The sequence below is a fragment of the Anguilla anguilla genome, chromosome 11 (assembly GCF_013347855.1).
Source record: "Anguilla anguilla isolate fAngAng1 chromosome 11, fAngAng1.pri, whole genome shotgun sequence".
Lineage (NCBI taxonomy): Eukaryota > Metazoa > Chordata > Actinopteri > Anguilliformes > Anguillidae > Anguilla > Anguilla anguilla.
The window spans coordinates 37,701,118-37,715,096 of NC_049211.1; the positions used below are offsets into that span (position 1 = coordinate 37,701,118).

A 13,979-nucleotide genomic window follows, 5' to 3' on the forward strand; every position below is an offset into this window, starting at 1 on the left:
TGAACACATATCGAGGAAAGAGTGAATATTGGTTTCCCTGGAAACGCAGAGACTTGTGGCACCCAGAGACACTCCTGTTGAGGCCCCCGCATATCCTCCCCAGTGCAGTTACCCGAAACTCTGCTCTCCTCCCCCCCTCGCCGGTATGACTTCACATGAGTGTCCCACCCCCACCCCCACCCCGCCCTCCCATAAGCAGAAGATTCTAAACTTCGCTCTGCGGTGTTCCACTTCCTGTTTTGTGTCAGAGCTGACTGATCGCACAAGCTCAGGGAGAGCGGAAGAGCTTCTGCAGTCTGCCTGCCGCTCCCCACCCCAGCCAGCCAGAGAGAGAGAGAGGGCCGAACCTTTGGGATTACACCCGTCAGAGAGAGCGAGAGAAGGGCAAACCTTCGGGATTACACCTGTCAGAGAGAGAGAGCTGGTATCAGCGGCACCATGAGCCCGGGTTCGAAGGCCAAGGCCCAGAAGAACAGCCTGAGTGCCCTCCTCAACACCCAGGAGAGGGAGCAGCTGGAGGAGCAGCTGGGCCACAGGTGTGTGGTAAGTGCAGGTGGAGGTGGAGGGCTCAGGTACAATGTGCGACATACTGCACGTATCAACTTGGGAAAGTTCTTCCTATTCAACAGTAAAGGCTGAATCCAGGCTGGTGCATTTTCTAGTCATTATAAATGTCTGGAGACATGCTCCTATTCATGCAACACTCTTTAGCAGTAGCTCTGTTTTAAGTTTTTGTCACATGAGTATGAAGACCAGAAGAATGTACAGGTGAAAATACACCGACTCTTCTCTTAGTGTCTGTGATCATGTGCAGTGTGTGTGCATGTAGTGTGTGTGTGTGTGTGCGTGTGTGCGTGTGTGTGTGCATGTTAGCCAGTGGAAGGGGAATTAGTGCAATTAGACTCTTATGGAATTCATTAGATTACTGTGCGAGACAAAGCCACAGTCCCCATCAGTGATTATGCTAAAGAGGCTTAGAGTTGTTTAACCACAATGCTTCTGCATTACTGTACTGAGATGGTTTTATTCTTGCAGTGATGTGAACTGATGAGTCAGCTCGGTTTGCATCACGTGAGTGCTGTGGGTAACCTATACATAGGGGTTAAATTGGGATTTGGGAGGTGGGTGGACCCTGAGATCCGCTGGGAGGTGGGTGAAAAAAGGTACAAACCAATGAATGTCTCAGCTCAAAATAGTTGTATCTTTAATGTATTGTGCACATAATTGTAATTAAGGAAAACAATGTGCTAAAAAGAATGTATGCTATTGACGCAAGCTGTCACATAAAATATTTCAAGTTTATTGAGTGTCACTAATGCTGAGAATTTTTTTTACCCACGGAAATAATCGGTCATCCTCCTCTTTTGTCCTCCCTTCCTTCCTCCTCAGTGGCGATTGGTGAGCTGAAAATCAGTGGGGCGCAAAACTTTCCTTTAAACTAATCATCGATCTCAAACTGTTTTAATTAATTTTCAGTGATTAACAAGCATGCAAACGATCTGACTAAGCAATTGGAAAGGGACACACAGCTTCTTCGCATTGTGTTAGGGAGATTAAATGATAAATGCGATTTAGAAAAATCTGTTTTAATCGCTAAGAAGTGCGGAATCTTCCCCTGATTTTCCTTGAGTATCAATACAATTAATCCACAAAATAGGCTACTCAATACTGTCATACTGTATATAGCCAGCTCTCCCCAAATAGGCAGTTTTAGCGAGTAGTCTAGGCATTATAGCCTACATTTATTTATCTGCAGTACGAAATTATGCACATTTTTAATCAACATTATTTGCAGATACATGCACTTTCTTTCTCCGCACTCGTATTCATGGCAAATATCTGCAATGCGTAAATTGTAAACAAAATTGAAGTGCAGGTTTTGTTTTTGCTGGTTATTCTGAAAGCTAACATGGTAGATAACAGACTGGTGTATCTTGTTTGTTAAGTGTAGACTACTTGGTGATTAAAACAGATTTTTTACAGATAAATTGAATTTATTTTTTATTACTACTTTACTAATTTATTACTAATGAAAACAGGTTGAGATCAATGATTAGTTTAAAGGAAAGTTTTGCGCCCACCAATTTTCAGCTCACCAGTCACCGCTTCTAAAACGTTATGTATGTGGGAAATATTAAATCCTAGCTTAGCTGCTGACCAGCAACCTGATTTTGCTCAAGCAATCAAAGTTGCAGTTAATAATAGCCGGTGTTCGTGGGGGCTGTTTATTCATCTCTCTTTAAAATGTTGCATAGATGAAATTACATGTTAATGAAATTACCTACCGCGTCCGCTTCCAAACAATCAAGACAATAAACAATATTTTTCTTTGTTCCTGTCTGTATAAACGACTGTTCCTCCTAAGTTTTTTTTCTTCGGATTTTTGATTGAGCGAATAACTGGCTAGAGGGAACACATGGACTGGAGCATACGACAAATGGACTGGATTGTCATAGTTATTTGTAAAACTGCTGGTCAAAATTATTTATTTATTTACCAAAGGTGGGTTGATGCCGTCCACCTGCGTCCACCCCCAATTTAACCCCTGCCTATGCATTTCTAAAAACGGGCTGCTGCGTCAATCACAACGTTCAAAAAAAGATTTCCTATTTCCTTAGCAACCAGTACTTCCCATTTACGTGCATTGTCAGCGGCTGCACCACAGATTAAGATGCAATCAGCTGCAGCAGTCTCAGACAGCAGGTTCATACAGCCGTCTGAATGCCCTGTAATGCAGGCGATCCCTGTACTCCCTACAAATGGCATGTACAGAACAGAATCTAATTATCAACTAAATTTGGTTAATTGGTTGGTAGAGTAACTAAGGGGGCAATTACTTTTTTCACATGGGTAATATGGGTGTTTGATAACTTTTTTCATTAAATAAATGAAATAATAATTTAAAATATATATTTTGTGTTTACTTAGGTTTCCTTTTTCTAATATGCCATTTTGTCTGAAGATATGGAAAAAAAAAACCAAGTATGCAAAATCAGGAAGGGGGGCTAATACTGTGTGGCACTGTAGTTCCATAGGCCGCTCCAAGGCAGCTTGTTTGGCTGCACAGAAAGCAGCACAGTTTCTGCTCACACGATTGAGAATCCTGGGGTGGAACTGGCATGGTGATGTCACTGCACGATTTGAATGCTGGGAAATGTAGGAACATAAGAAAGTGATTTATATGATTAACATAGTCCTGGGTTTATGAAGAGGAGCCTATTGTAGTGTAGCTGAAACCCATGTATGCGAGCATATGTGACTGCAAGATGCAGTTTATCTTCAGGAGAATGGGGTGAACTGCATGGTCACTAAGTCTCTGTGCGAGGCATGAGTTCTGGTTAATTAAATTTAGTATTAATTTACATACCAGTAATTTAACTGCTGGGTCAACAAGACGTTTCCAGCATCCAAACATAGCTACAGCAAACGAAACTGAGGACACTTCCTGACCACTAAAAGCAGAGCATGTGATTGGTCCAGCCATGGACAAACACAGCAAAGCACTCTTTTCTCTGAAGGCAGTGTGTGTGCATGTGTGTTTGTGTGTGTGTGTGTGTGTGTGTGTGTGTGTGTGTGTGTTTGTGTGAAGCAGTCTTTTCTCTGAAGGCAGTGTTTCCACATGCAGACATCACTGTGAGACTCAAAAACTGCTGCTGACATTACCCACCCCAAAACACACTCACTCCCTGTGTGAGTGTGTGCTTGTGTTTATGTATGTGTGTTAATCTGAAACAATGGTGTGTCTGTTGGGATCAGGGACACAGAAACAGGAAGGTGTCTCTGTGTCTCAGTGTTCCTTCAGTTTGTACAGCTAAAAAACTGCCACCAGAAGAACTGAAACTAAGTAGACAAAATGTTAAGTGTTTAAAAAACAGAAATTGTTTGAGGTACATACCAAATCTGCAGTTATGCAAAGCGCTGTGCTGATGCAATACGGGCTTGCAGCAGAACGGTGCAGAAAAATGCAGGCGTGGTCAAGTCACACGGCTGACAGGAGTGTTGCCCTCTGCCTGCAGGCGGTCGCTACTGCGGTGGTGCAGCTGTACATGGCCCTGCCCCACAGCCCCGCCCTCTGGAGCCTGCAGCACATCGGGGTGGTGTGCTTCATCAAGGACAACCCCCGCCGCGGCTACTTCATCCGCCTCTTCGACGTCAAGGTACCCCGACACCCGGCCGACACCCCTCAATCTCCGCCCCCCTGCTTGTACACGGCCGCTCCCCACGGTCTCTCTCACCCTGAAAACCGGCAAACCGGCAAACCGGCAAATGGACCACACTGTACACAATACAAGCACATGCAATCCACTACTCCCCTCGACAGCAAAGACAATTTTCCCAAGATGTCCCCAATTATTGATTGATTGGCCCAGAATGCACATATTGAATTCACAGTCATCTGATCTTCTGCTCGTCTGTCAATATACAAGACTGGGCTTCAGAAAAAGAAAGCAGTAAAAAGGAAAACAGGAATGTATCTTCATAACGTGTGTGTGTACGTGTGTGTGTGCGCGCGCGTGTGTGTGTGTGCATGTGTGTGCGTGTATGTGTGCATGTGTGTGTGCGTGTGCATGTGTGTGTACGTGTGTGCATGTGTGTGTGTGCATGTGTGTATATGTGTGTGTGCATGTGTTTTCAGGAAGGAAAGCAGGTGTGGGAGCAGGAGTTGTATAACCAGATGGAGTACTATAGTCCTCGGCCGTTCTTCCACACTTTCAGTGCAGACGTGAGTACAGAACTACGGTACACGCTGTTAATGCAGGTTCAAGGGTAAAGGGTCAAGGGTTACAGGTCATCCACTCTCATGCGGCTCATGCATCCTGTGCTCATATGCTGCTGATGATGTAAGTCTAGTATGCTTATGAAATGCTTACTTTTACAATGTGGTCTTGAGCAAGAACATGAACTAAAAGTGGCTCCGAACAGTTTGTGCTTCTTTGGTTGAGGACAGTGATTTTGACCACAAACCCAAGAAATCAACTGGAGACATACAGATGGGTGACAAATTAAACAAATAACCTGAATAAATCTGTGGAGAAACATGATGAATGCAGATGCTTTCATAAAGGTGTACTGCATGATATAATTAAGCAATCAACACCCGATCTGGCTCTATGGCATGTAAGGAAACACTGAGCAGGCCCAGTTGATCTCGTTTTTGGATCAAGATGGCAAGAGGAAAACATCTAAGTGACTTTGAAAGAAGGTCCATTATTGGGGCAATGATGGCATTCACTCAGTCACAAAGACTGCTCAGCTGGCTACTGAACAGACTAAAGTGACATCTGCATTTATATTTATGGAAAAGACATCAGTAAATAGGATCAGAAATTGTGGTGGAAAGCGCACATGTGATGACCGTGATGCTTGTGTAGTTGTGCAATATGATGTGAATCATATGCTGTAGCCTTCACAGTCACCAGATCTCAACCCAGTTGAACGCCTATGGGAGATTTTGGAGATTGTTTAGACAGCGCTCTCCACCACCATCATCAATACACCAAATGAGGGAATATCTTGGAAGAACGGTGTTCCGTCCCTCCAGTAGAGATCCAGAGACTTGCAGAATCTATGCCGTGGTGCATTGAAGCTGTTCTGGCAGCTCATGGTGGCCCAACACCTTACTAAGACACTTTATGTTGGTTTTTCCTTTAATTTGCCACACGTTTGTACATGAAACTTCAGTAATGCTAAAAACTTCAGAAACTGAATCGATGTGTGGATCTGATTTATTTATCTACGTATTTTGACTATGGTTCAGTTCCGTCTCTATACGGAAGGGGCGGGACTAATTGCTGCTCTATTTCCTGCCGCAGGACTGCCAGGTGGGCCTGAACTTCACATGTGAACAGGAAGCAGAAGCTTTCAGAGAAACAGTGGAGGAGAAGATCCAGCAGAGAGCCAATCGTCAAGGTAGGCCACATCCACACCTACAGGTACATCATAACCACACCCACAGGTAGGTTACATCCATACCCACAGGTACATCATAACCACGCCCACTGTTGGGTCATATCCACACCTACAGGTACATCATAACCACACCCACAGGTCGGTTACATCCATACCCACAGGTACATCATAACCACGCCCACTGTTGGGTCATATCCACACCTACAGGTACATCATAACCACACCCACAGTAAGTCACATCCACACCCACAGGTAAATCATAACCACACCCACAGTAAGTCACATCCACACCCACAGGTACATCATAACCACACCCACAGTTGCTCACATCCACACCTACAGGTACATCATAACCACACCCACAGTAAGTCACATCCACACCAACAGGTACATCATAAGCACACCCAAAGTAGCTCACATCCACACCTACAGGTACATTATAACCACACCCACAGTAAGTCACATCCACACCCACTCCCACAGGCACATCATAACCGCACCCACAGTAGCTCACATCCACACCTACAGGTACATCATGACCACACCCACAGTAGCTCACATCCACATCTACAGGTACATCATAACCTACCTGTGGGTGTGGCGATTATCTACCTGTATGTGTGGTTATGACCCATCATAATCTCACACACACAGGTGGGTCATAACCACACATACAGGTAGATAATCGGCACACCCACAGGTAGGACACATGAACAGATACAGGTCACTGGTGCCAATGTGCTGCGAGTGTTGTGACAGGAATGATTTTGTGACTCACAGGAAGCTGCTGTCTGTCTGTCTGTTTCGTGGAACAGAAACTGGCTCCTGACGCAGAGACGTCTCTCTCTCTCTCTCTTCCTCTCTCTGGGTCCTCTGTTTCTGTCCCTCCTCCCTCACAGAAAAGACAGCTTCCTCCTTGCAGTGAACCTTATGCACCTCCATCTCTTTGGTGCTTTCCTGTCCTACATTTCCTCATCTGACCTCATAACAGGAAGTGAACAGAGACCGCACATGCGCCAACGTTATTTCGTTCTGGCAGAACACTGCACGTGAAACTATCCACAGCAGGAAAGCAGAATGACGGCGGCCGACAGCCTATTAGTAAACTATTATTTCTGAACGGTGTTTCATGTACGTTGGCTGGGCGCTAAACTGCAGTGTGTACAACTTTAATTTTATTCACCTCCTTACTCACCTCCTCACGTGCAGTACTAGGCCACTAGTACTGTGGAAATGGTTGATAGTGGATTAATTAGACTGTGTAGAAAATGGCGGACGTGGATGACAATGGGTCGAGTGTGTAGGGGACAGTATCTCTCACAGACTGTGCAGTGGGTCGAGTGTGTTGTGGACAGTATCTCTCACAGACTGCGCAGTGGGTCGAGTGTGTAGGGGACAGTATCTCTCACAGACTGTGCAATGGGTCGAGTGTGTAGCGGACAGTATCTCTCACAGACTGTGCAATGGGTCGAGTGTGTAGAGGACAGTGTCTCTCACAGACTGTGCAGTGGGTCGAGTGTGTAGGGGACAGTGTCTCTCACAGACTGTGCAGTGGGTCGAGTGTGTAGCGGACAGTATCTCTCACAGACTGTGCAATGGGTCGAGTGTGTAGGGGACAGTATCTCTCACAGACTGTGCAATGGGTCGAGTGTGTAGGGGACAGTATCTCTCACAGTCTCGTTGCTCTGCTTGTCAGAAGCTCGTCCCAACCCTCCCAATCCTGTGTTCTCTCTTCAGATAACAGAGGGCCGCCACCGCCCCCGCCACCCCACCCTAACGGTGAGTTCAGCCCCGCAGACAGACCCGTCGCACAGAGACAACTCACAGAGTCGTGTCACAGACAACGGTCGCAGACCGGGAGCAACGTCAGACCTCCATTCATCTCACAGACAGACAGACTCCTCTCGTACACTGACCTCACAGTGGGGCCTCTAACAAAAATAAATAAATAAATAAATAAATAAATAAAAATCGCTACCTCAAATGTAGATGAACTGATGATTATTATTATTTACCTTTTTTGTGTCCCATAATTTCACAATAATTTGCCATTATTATTATTATTATTATTATTATTTTGTTAGAATTCACTGATTGCCCATCTGTGTGTTCGGATGTGTTGCAGTGTGCAACGTGTAATTATCCTACCAATAAAGCATTTTGAATTTGAATCTGAATCTGATTTTACAACAAAATGCTGCATTTCTGCTGTATAACCACATGATCTCATGTCTTCCCTGTATGACTCCAGTGCTTACACATTCACTCTGTTCCATCAGGACCATCCCCAGGGAATTCTGGGAGCCCGCGAACAGTTGACATCCCGAACCCGGACATCCAGGCGTCGCGCTACCGGTCGACGTCCATCCCAACACCCGCACCCGCCTGCATCAGCATGGGTAAAAATGACAAGAAGAAGAAGAAGGATAAGGGCCGGCCCAAACTGACCAAGGCTGACATCGGCGCCCCCAGTGGCTTTAAGTGGGTACTGCAGAGTGGAGAGAGGGTTAGAGTTACATGTACTGCTGATAGATGTGATGTAGCTGTGAATGTAGTCCTAATATAGTTATGCTACAGTCATGACATGATCGTGATATAGTCCTGACAGCTGCGACATACAAGTTTTTTGACCGTTGCAAAGGCACTTCCTGGTATTGCTGCGCTTTGGTGTCATTTACAGTGTACTATGATTGGTTGATACCTGCAGTGTGTTTCAGGTGATGCTGTGATTGGTCGAGGTTCACAGTCTCTGTTCTTTTCCTGTCTCCAGGCACATCACTCATGTTGGGTGGGACCCAAACTCAGGATTTGATGTAAGATTATTTTTATAAGTCTGTGCAGGACTGCATTGTGCAAAGATTCACACAGACGTACGTCTTTGTCTTAATATAAGAAGTGTGTGTTTTTCACGAGGGGGATGTGGTTTCACAGCTCTGTGACAACCATGGTGTCCTCACCGACCTAGGCTGTGTCCGGAACAGCCTACTTGCCTCCTATTGAGTATACAAATTGTCTACAGCTTGTATACTCAATAGTACGCAAGTAAGCCTGCAGCGAGCCAGGCTTAATCGCCCAATCAGCACCCGACCTCAGTAATTCTGTTCTGGCTGTATGGGAGCAAATCCCTGCAGCAATGCTCCTAGTATACTATGCATCCAGCATAAAGCCTTCCCAGAAGAGTGGAGGTCGTTATAGCAGCATATTATACAGCTTGTATACTCAATAGTAGGCAAGTAGGCCATTCTGGACACGGCCGTAGAGCGGGAGATCTTCAGCGTGGAGCCGCAGGACCGCGCTCCTCGCCCCTTACAGCCGGTTTTAAACCCGCCGTGCTGGATGTGCGCGCGTTGTCATGGTGACCGCGGTGCTCTAACCTTGTCCCGCCCGCTGTCGGTCACCAGACCAACAACCTGGACCCGGACCTGAAGAAGCTGTTCTCCTGTGCCGGGATCAGCGACGATCAGCTCACCGACGCGGAGACCTCCAAGCTCATCTACGAGTTCATCGAGAGCTCCGGGGGGCTGGAGGCCGTCAAAGAGGAGATGAGGAAACAAGGTTCTTCCGTCCGCGTCCGTCCATCTGTCTGTCTGTCTGTCTGTCTGTCTGTGCTGTTTCATACCTTCAATTGCGTCAGTCAGCGAACCTATCAAATATCACCAACAAATCCTAACAATTTCAGTTCAAAGTGACTTATTAGCATGGCATTGCTAGTAAGTAAAAATAACAAATGACAACCACATGCCACAAATGAGCCTCTCTCACTCTCTTCTCTTCTCTCTCCCCCTCCCTCTCCCTCTCTCTCTCTCTCTCTCTCTCATTCTCCCTCCCTTGCCCTCTCTCTCTCTCTTTCCCTCCAGGACCCCCTCCAGGTCGTCCCGCTGCCCCCCCTGCTCGGGGACAGTCGCCCCGCGGTCCGAGCTCCTCTTCGAATCGTGGACTCCCTCCCCCCCCTCCTCCCGGTCAGCCTCGCTCTGGGAGTGCCCCCCCTCCCCCTCCACCGCCCCCACCCCCTCCTCCACCCCCCTGTGCTGCGGGCCTCCCCCCTCCACCTGGGGGTGGCTGTGCTCCCCCACCCCCCCCAACCCAATGCGGGGTCGGGGGCGGGGGCGGGCGAGGGACCCTGCTAGACCAGATCCGCATGGGGACCAAGCTGAAAAATGTGAGCAGAGCATTCAACTGTGCACCTCAGTAACTGCGTACCTGTGTAGTAACTCTGTGCCTGTTTCTCAGTAACTGTGTACCTGAATAATTACTGCTTACCTATGCTTCTATGGGAATTGTGCGTCTGCGTTCTTCAGTAATTGTGTGTCTGTTCCTCCGTAGCAGTGCACCTGCGCCCCTTGTTTTGAACCCGTTCCCCAAGCGTGTCCCCTCCCCCAGCTCAGCCTTCCTACAGCTCCCTAATGCTCTCACTAGCCCAGCTGAACCCCAGTCAGCCCACGCACTACAGCCAGCCGCTAAAGCGCTCGGGACAGGATCCTAATCTAATGGTGCATTGTGTGGTGGGGACGCTGAGGGTGCAATCCAAAAGGAGAAATAAAGGGGGGTAGGCACAGTTTTAAGTAGGGCAACCCCTCCCCCCCTTTCCAGCCCAGTCCTCAGGCCTCAGAGTCCTACAGTGTCAGGATTTGACTGATTTTTACTCAAGTAAAATGTGGTGGATGAAAAAAGGTAGAAAAAAAATAAAAAGGAATGAACTTGGGTAAAGCAGATGGGTGAAGATGATAGTCTGAGCATTCGGGGCAAAAGCAAAACAAATACATACGCCAGACGTATGATATGTATGATATGGGGACAATGCTGACCGAGGGGGGGAGGAATTTGCGGACTCCGAACTGGAGGTTCGGTTTTACGGGTACATTTGTGCCATGCACTCACGGTGCCAAAGAAAAACTATCCCCCCCAAAAAAAACGGGTATTTTATTTTTGCACCCATGATTTCCTCTTAAAGTAAGCCAAACTGGGTGGGAAAAAGTGCAAATCTGGCAACCCTACTTCCTCTCCCATCCCTGACCCCACCCCCCTTTTGAGCCTGTGCCAAAAGAAGGGAGGAACCACCCCACTGGGTCTTACCTCCTTCAGACCATGCCAAAATAAAAAAGGAAGATGTAACGGAAGATGTACATGTGGAATCTGAAAATGGCCTGAGCCCCAGGGCTCACAACCTTGAATAGACACAGGTGTCTCAGGTGTACCGACACCGGCCCTTTTTCGGATGAGACTGGACGCCCCTGCCCCATGCCCTCAGTAACTGTGCGTCTGCGCCCCCCCAGGTCCCAGACAGCCCTGAGTCCCACCCCCCTGAGGACGAGAGCAGCGAGGGCATCGTGGGAGCTCTGATGATGGTCATGCAGAAGAGGAGCAAAGTCATCCACTCCTCCGGTAAAAAATCACCCATTACATCACATTACATCACAGGCACTTAGCCGACGCTCTTAAGCCTGATTTATACCTCGTCACATGACCCTTGTGACAAGTGTCACATGACAAAAATGATGTATTTTCAACAGAAAATGGTGTCGCGCACCTCTAGAATTTTGTTATGTCGCAGAACTTCATACTTTGTCGCGCAGTGCTGATTGGACAGCCAGATGGGACACTGAAATTTATTGTCATGGATACGTGTTATTTCACTGAGCGCTGCCATATTTTCAGAAATGTAACGTTAAACTGTCAAACAAACTCACACGAGTTCGGTGTTTTGTTACCATAGAGACAACAGAGACCTTTGCAGAAGTATAAATGCAAAACGTTGTGCGACGCTTTCATTTTTGACGCACGACACTTGTCGCAAGGGTCGTGCGACAAAGTATAAATCAGGCTTTATCCAGGGTGACATACACAACTTTTTACATAGCATTTACATTGCATCCATTTATACAGCTGGATAGACACTGAAGCAGTGCAGTTTAAGTATCTTGCTCAAGTGTTAAATGGCAGTGTCCTACCCGGGACCTGCGACCTTTAGGTTACAAGACCAGCTCCTTACCCATTATACTACCACCCCCTCCTCAGTCACCACTGTAGTAATCTCCATCCTGGGCAACCATAAGCCAATCAGACCAGTGAAAACCATGCAGGGCTGTGTGCTTTGCTTCACATGCAAATGGCTACTGTACTGGAAAAACAAGAGCAAGGGAGGAGGCGGGAATACCTCACACTGCAGCGAATCACAACCTCTCCGTTCCTCTCTTTACCCCTCTTTCTTTTCTTTTCAGAGGGGGAGGATGACGAAGGTGATGATGATGAAGACGATGATTGGGATGACTGATAAATCTGTTTTTATTCTTCCTCCTGTAATGCCAAGTCCTCCTGAAATCTGCTGTGCCTCACTAGCGTATGTGTGTATGTGTGACAAACTGCATTTTAAAAATTATTATTTCATTTATTTTATGAAAAAAATGATCAAGCACCCATATTATCCATGTGAAAAGGTAATGTCTTCTAAACCAATTAACTACATTTTACAGATAATTAGAATGCAGCCAGACCTGTTGAATTAGAACACGTATTTTACCACTGCTAACCAGGATAAACAACAATGCTCATTTTACATTTAAAAAAAAAAAAAAAAAAAAAAAAAAAAAAAGCACCTGGATGCTCTTGGGATAATGTTCTATGGACAGAGCAGTCAAAAGTGGAACCTTTTTTTTGGATGACATGGGTCTCATTGTATCTGACATAAAGCAAATACAGCATTTTACAGTAAGAACATCATACCAACAGTCAAACAGGGTGGTGGTAGTATGATGGTTTGGGGATACTTTGCTGCCTAGGGACCTGGACGATTTGTCATTACCGAAGTAAGAATGAATTTGATTCTGTACCAGAAACTTCTTAAGGAGAATGTCCGGTCATCTGTCTGTGAGCTAAAGTTATAGTGTAACTGGGTTACACAGCAAAACAATGATCCAAAGCACAAAAGCAAGTCCACATCTGAATGGCTGAAACAAAATTAAAGTTTTGCAGAGGCCTAGTCAAAGTCCTGACTTGAACTCAATAGAGATGCTGTAGCTGAAATGAGCACGTCATGCCTGAAAACTGCTAATTTGTCTGAATTAAAGCAGTTCTGCAAAGAAGAGTGGGCTAAAATTACTCCACAGAAATGTGGAAGACCGATATCAAATTATAGAAAGTGTCTGATTGCAGTTGTTGCTGCTAAAGGCAGTCCAACCAGTTAAGTTAAATGATAAATCTTTATTTATCATTTTAACTTATGTGTGTGTTTAAATGTGTTTTGTTTTTACTCAGTCTTGTGTTTACATTACATTCATTTGTCATTTTTGTTTACTCAGCTTCCCTTTGTCTAATATTACATTTTGTCTATAGATCAGTTTGACAAATATGCAATAATAAAGGAAATCAAGAAGGGGGCAAATACTTTTTCAGGGCACTGTGATCTGTACAAGACTTCAATCACAGATCAGCAATGTATATGAGCAGCCCTGTTATAAATAATAAATAATAATCATACTGACAAAATCTGAGGGTGACTACAAATTTATTAAACTACACAGACATGAAACTACATAAATGGCTGCTGGATGGCTCAGCATGTTGAGCCAGCACTCCGTTGTCTGGTATCAAATCTGGACCGTGCCACTGCTGGCTGTGGCTGGGCATCGCAACTGAACGCAGCTTTGCACAGGAGGGAGGGATACAGTCCGTGGGGACGACTCTGTCACACCGCTCCCCAGCGACCCCTGCTGGCCAGTCGAGCCCCACCAGCCTACCTGAAGCCGAGCTTAGAGCTTTCTCTGACTCGGCTCAGCAAGCACAACTTCTGGACCCGTGGAGTGCAAAGAATTCGGCGTGACTTTGTGCGTTTTTGAGGTGACAGGAATTTCAGATTGGTAGAAAAATGAGGAAAACTGTTTTTCTTTTTAAAAACCACAAAGGATGCCAATTCCCCAAGTTTATAAAACATATTTATTATCTCTATACAAACTCCCAAAACGAAACATTTTTATAATAAAATAATATTAATTACAATCAAATCTTATGAAATCGAAGCTAGCAAAAATACGACTACGAACACGAAAGGAAAGTGAAGCGGACACAGTTAATTT

At 45.8% G+C, this 13,979-nt stretch overlaps 1 protein-coding gene across 1 annotated transcript; it reads left to right on the forward strand.

Moving 5' to 3' along the window:
- Nucleotides 1-249: 249 nt before the first annotated feature.
- Nucleotides 250-13,123, forward strand: wasb (WASP actin nucleation promoting factor b). The gene is made up of 11 exons (XM_035382743.1): nucleotides 250-543; nucleotides 4,017-4,157; nucleotides 4,637-4,723; nucleotides 5,814-5,910; nucleotides 7,648-7,689; nucleotides 8,190-8,391; nucleotides 8,681-8,723; nucleotides 9,312-9,465; nucleotides 9,768-10,069; nucleotides 11,184-11,292; nucleotides 12,129-13,123. Exons 1-11 carry the CDS (start codon nucleotides 439-441, stop codon nucleotides 12,179-12,181), a joined length of 1,335 nt encoding a protein of 444 aa, XP_035238634.1. The 5' UTR covers nucleotides 250-438; the 3' UTR covers nucleotides 12,182-13,123.
- Nucleotides 13,124-13,979: the final 856 nt, after the last annotated feature.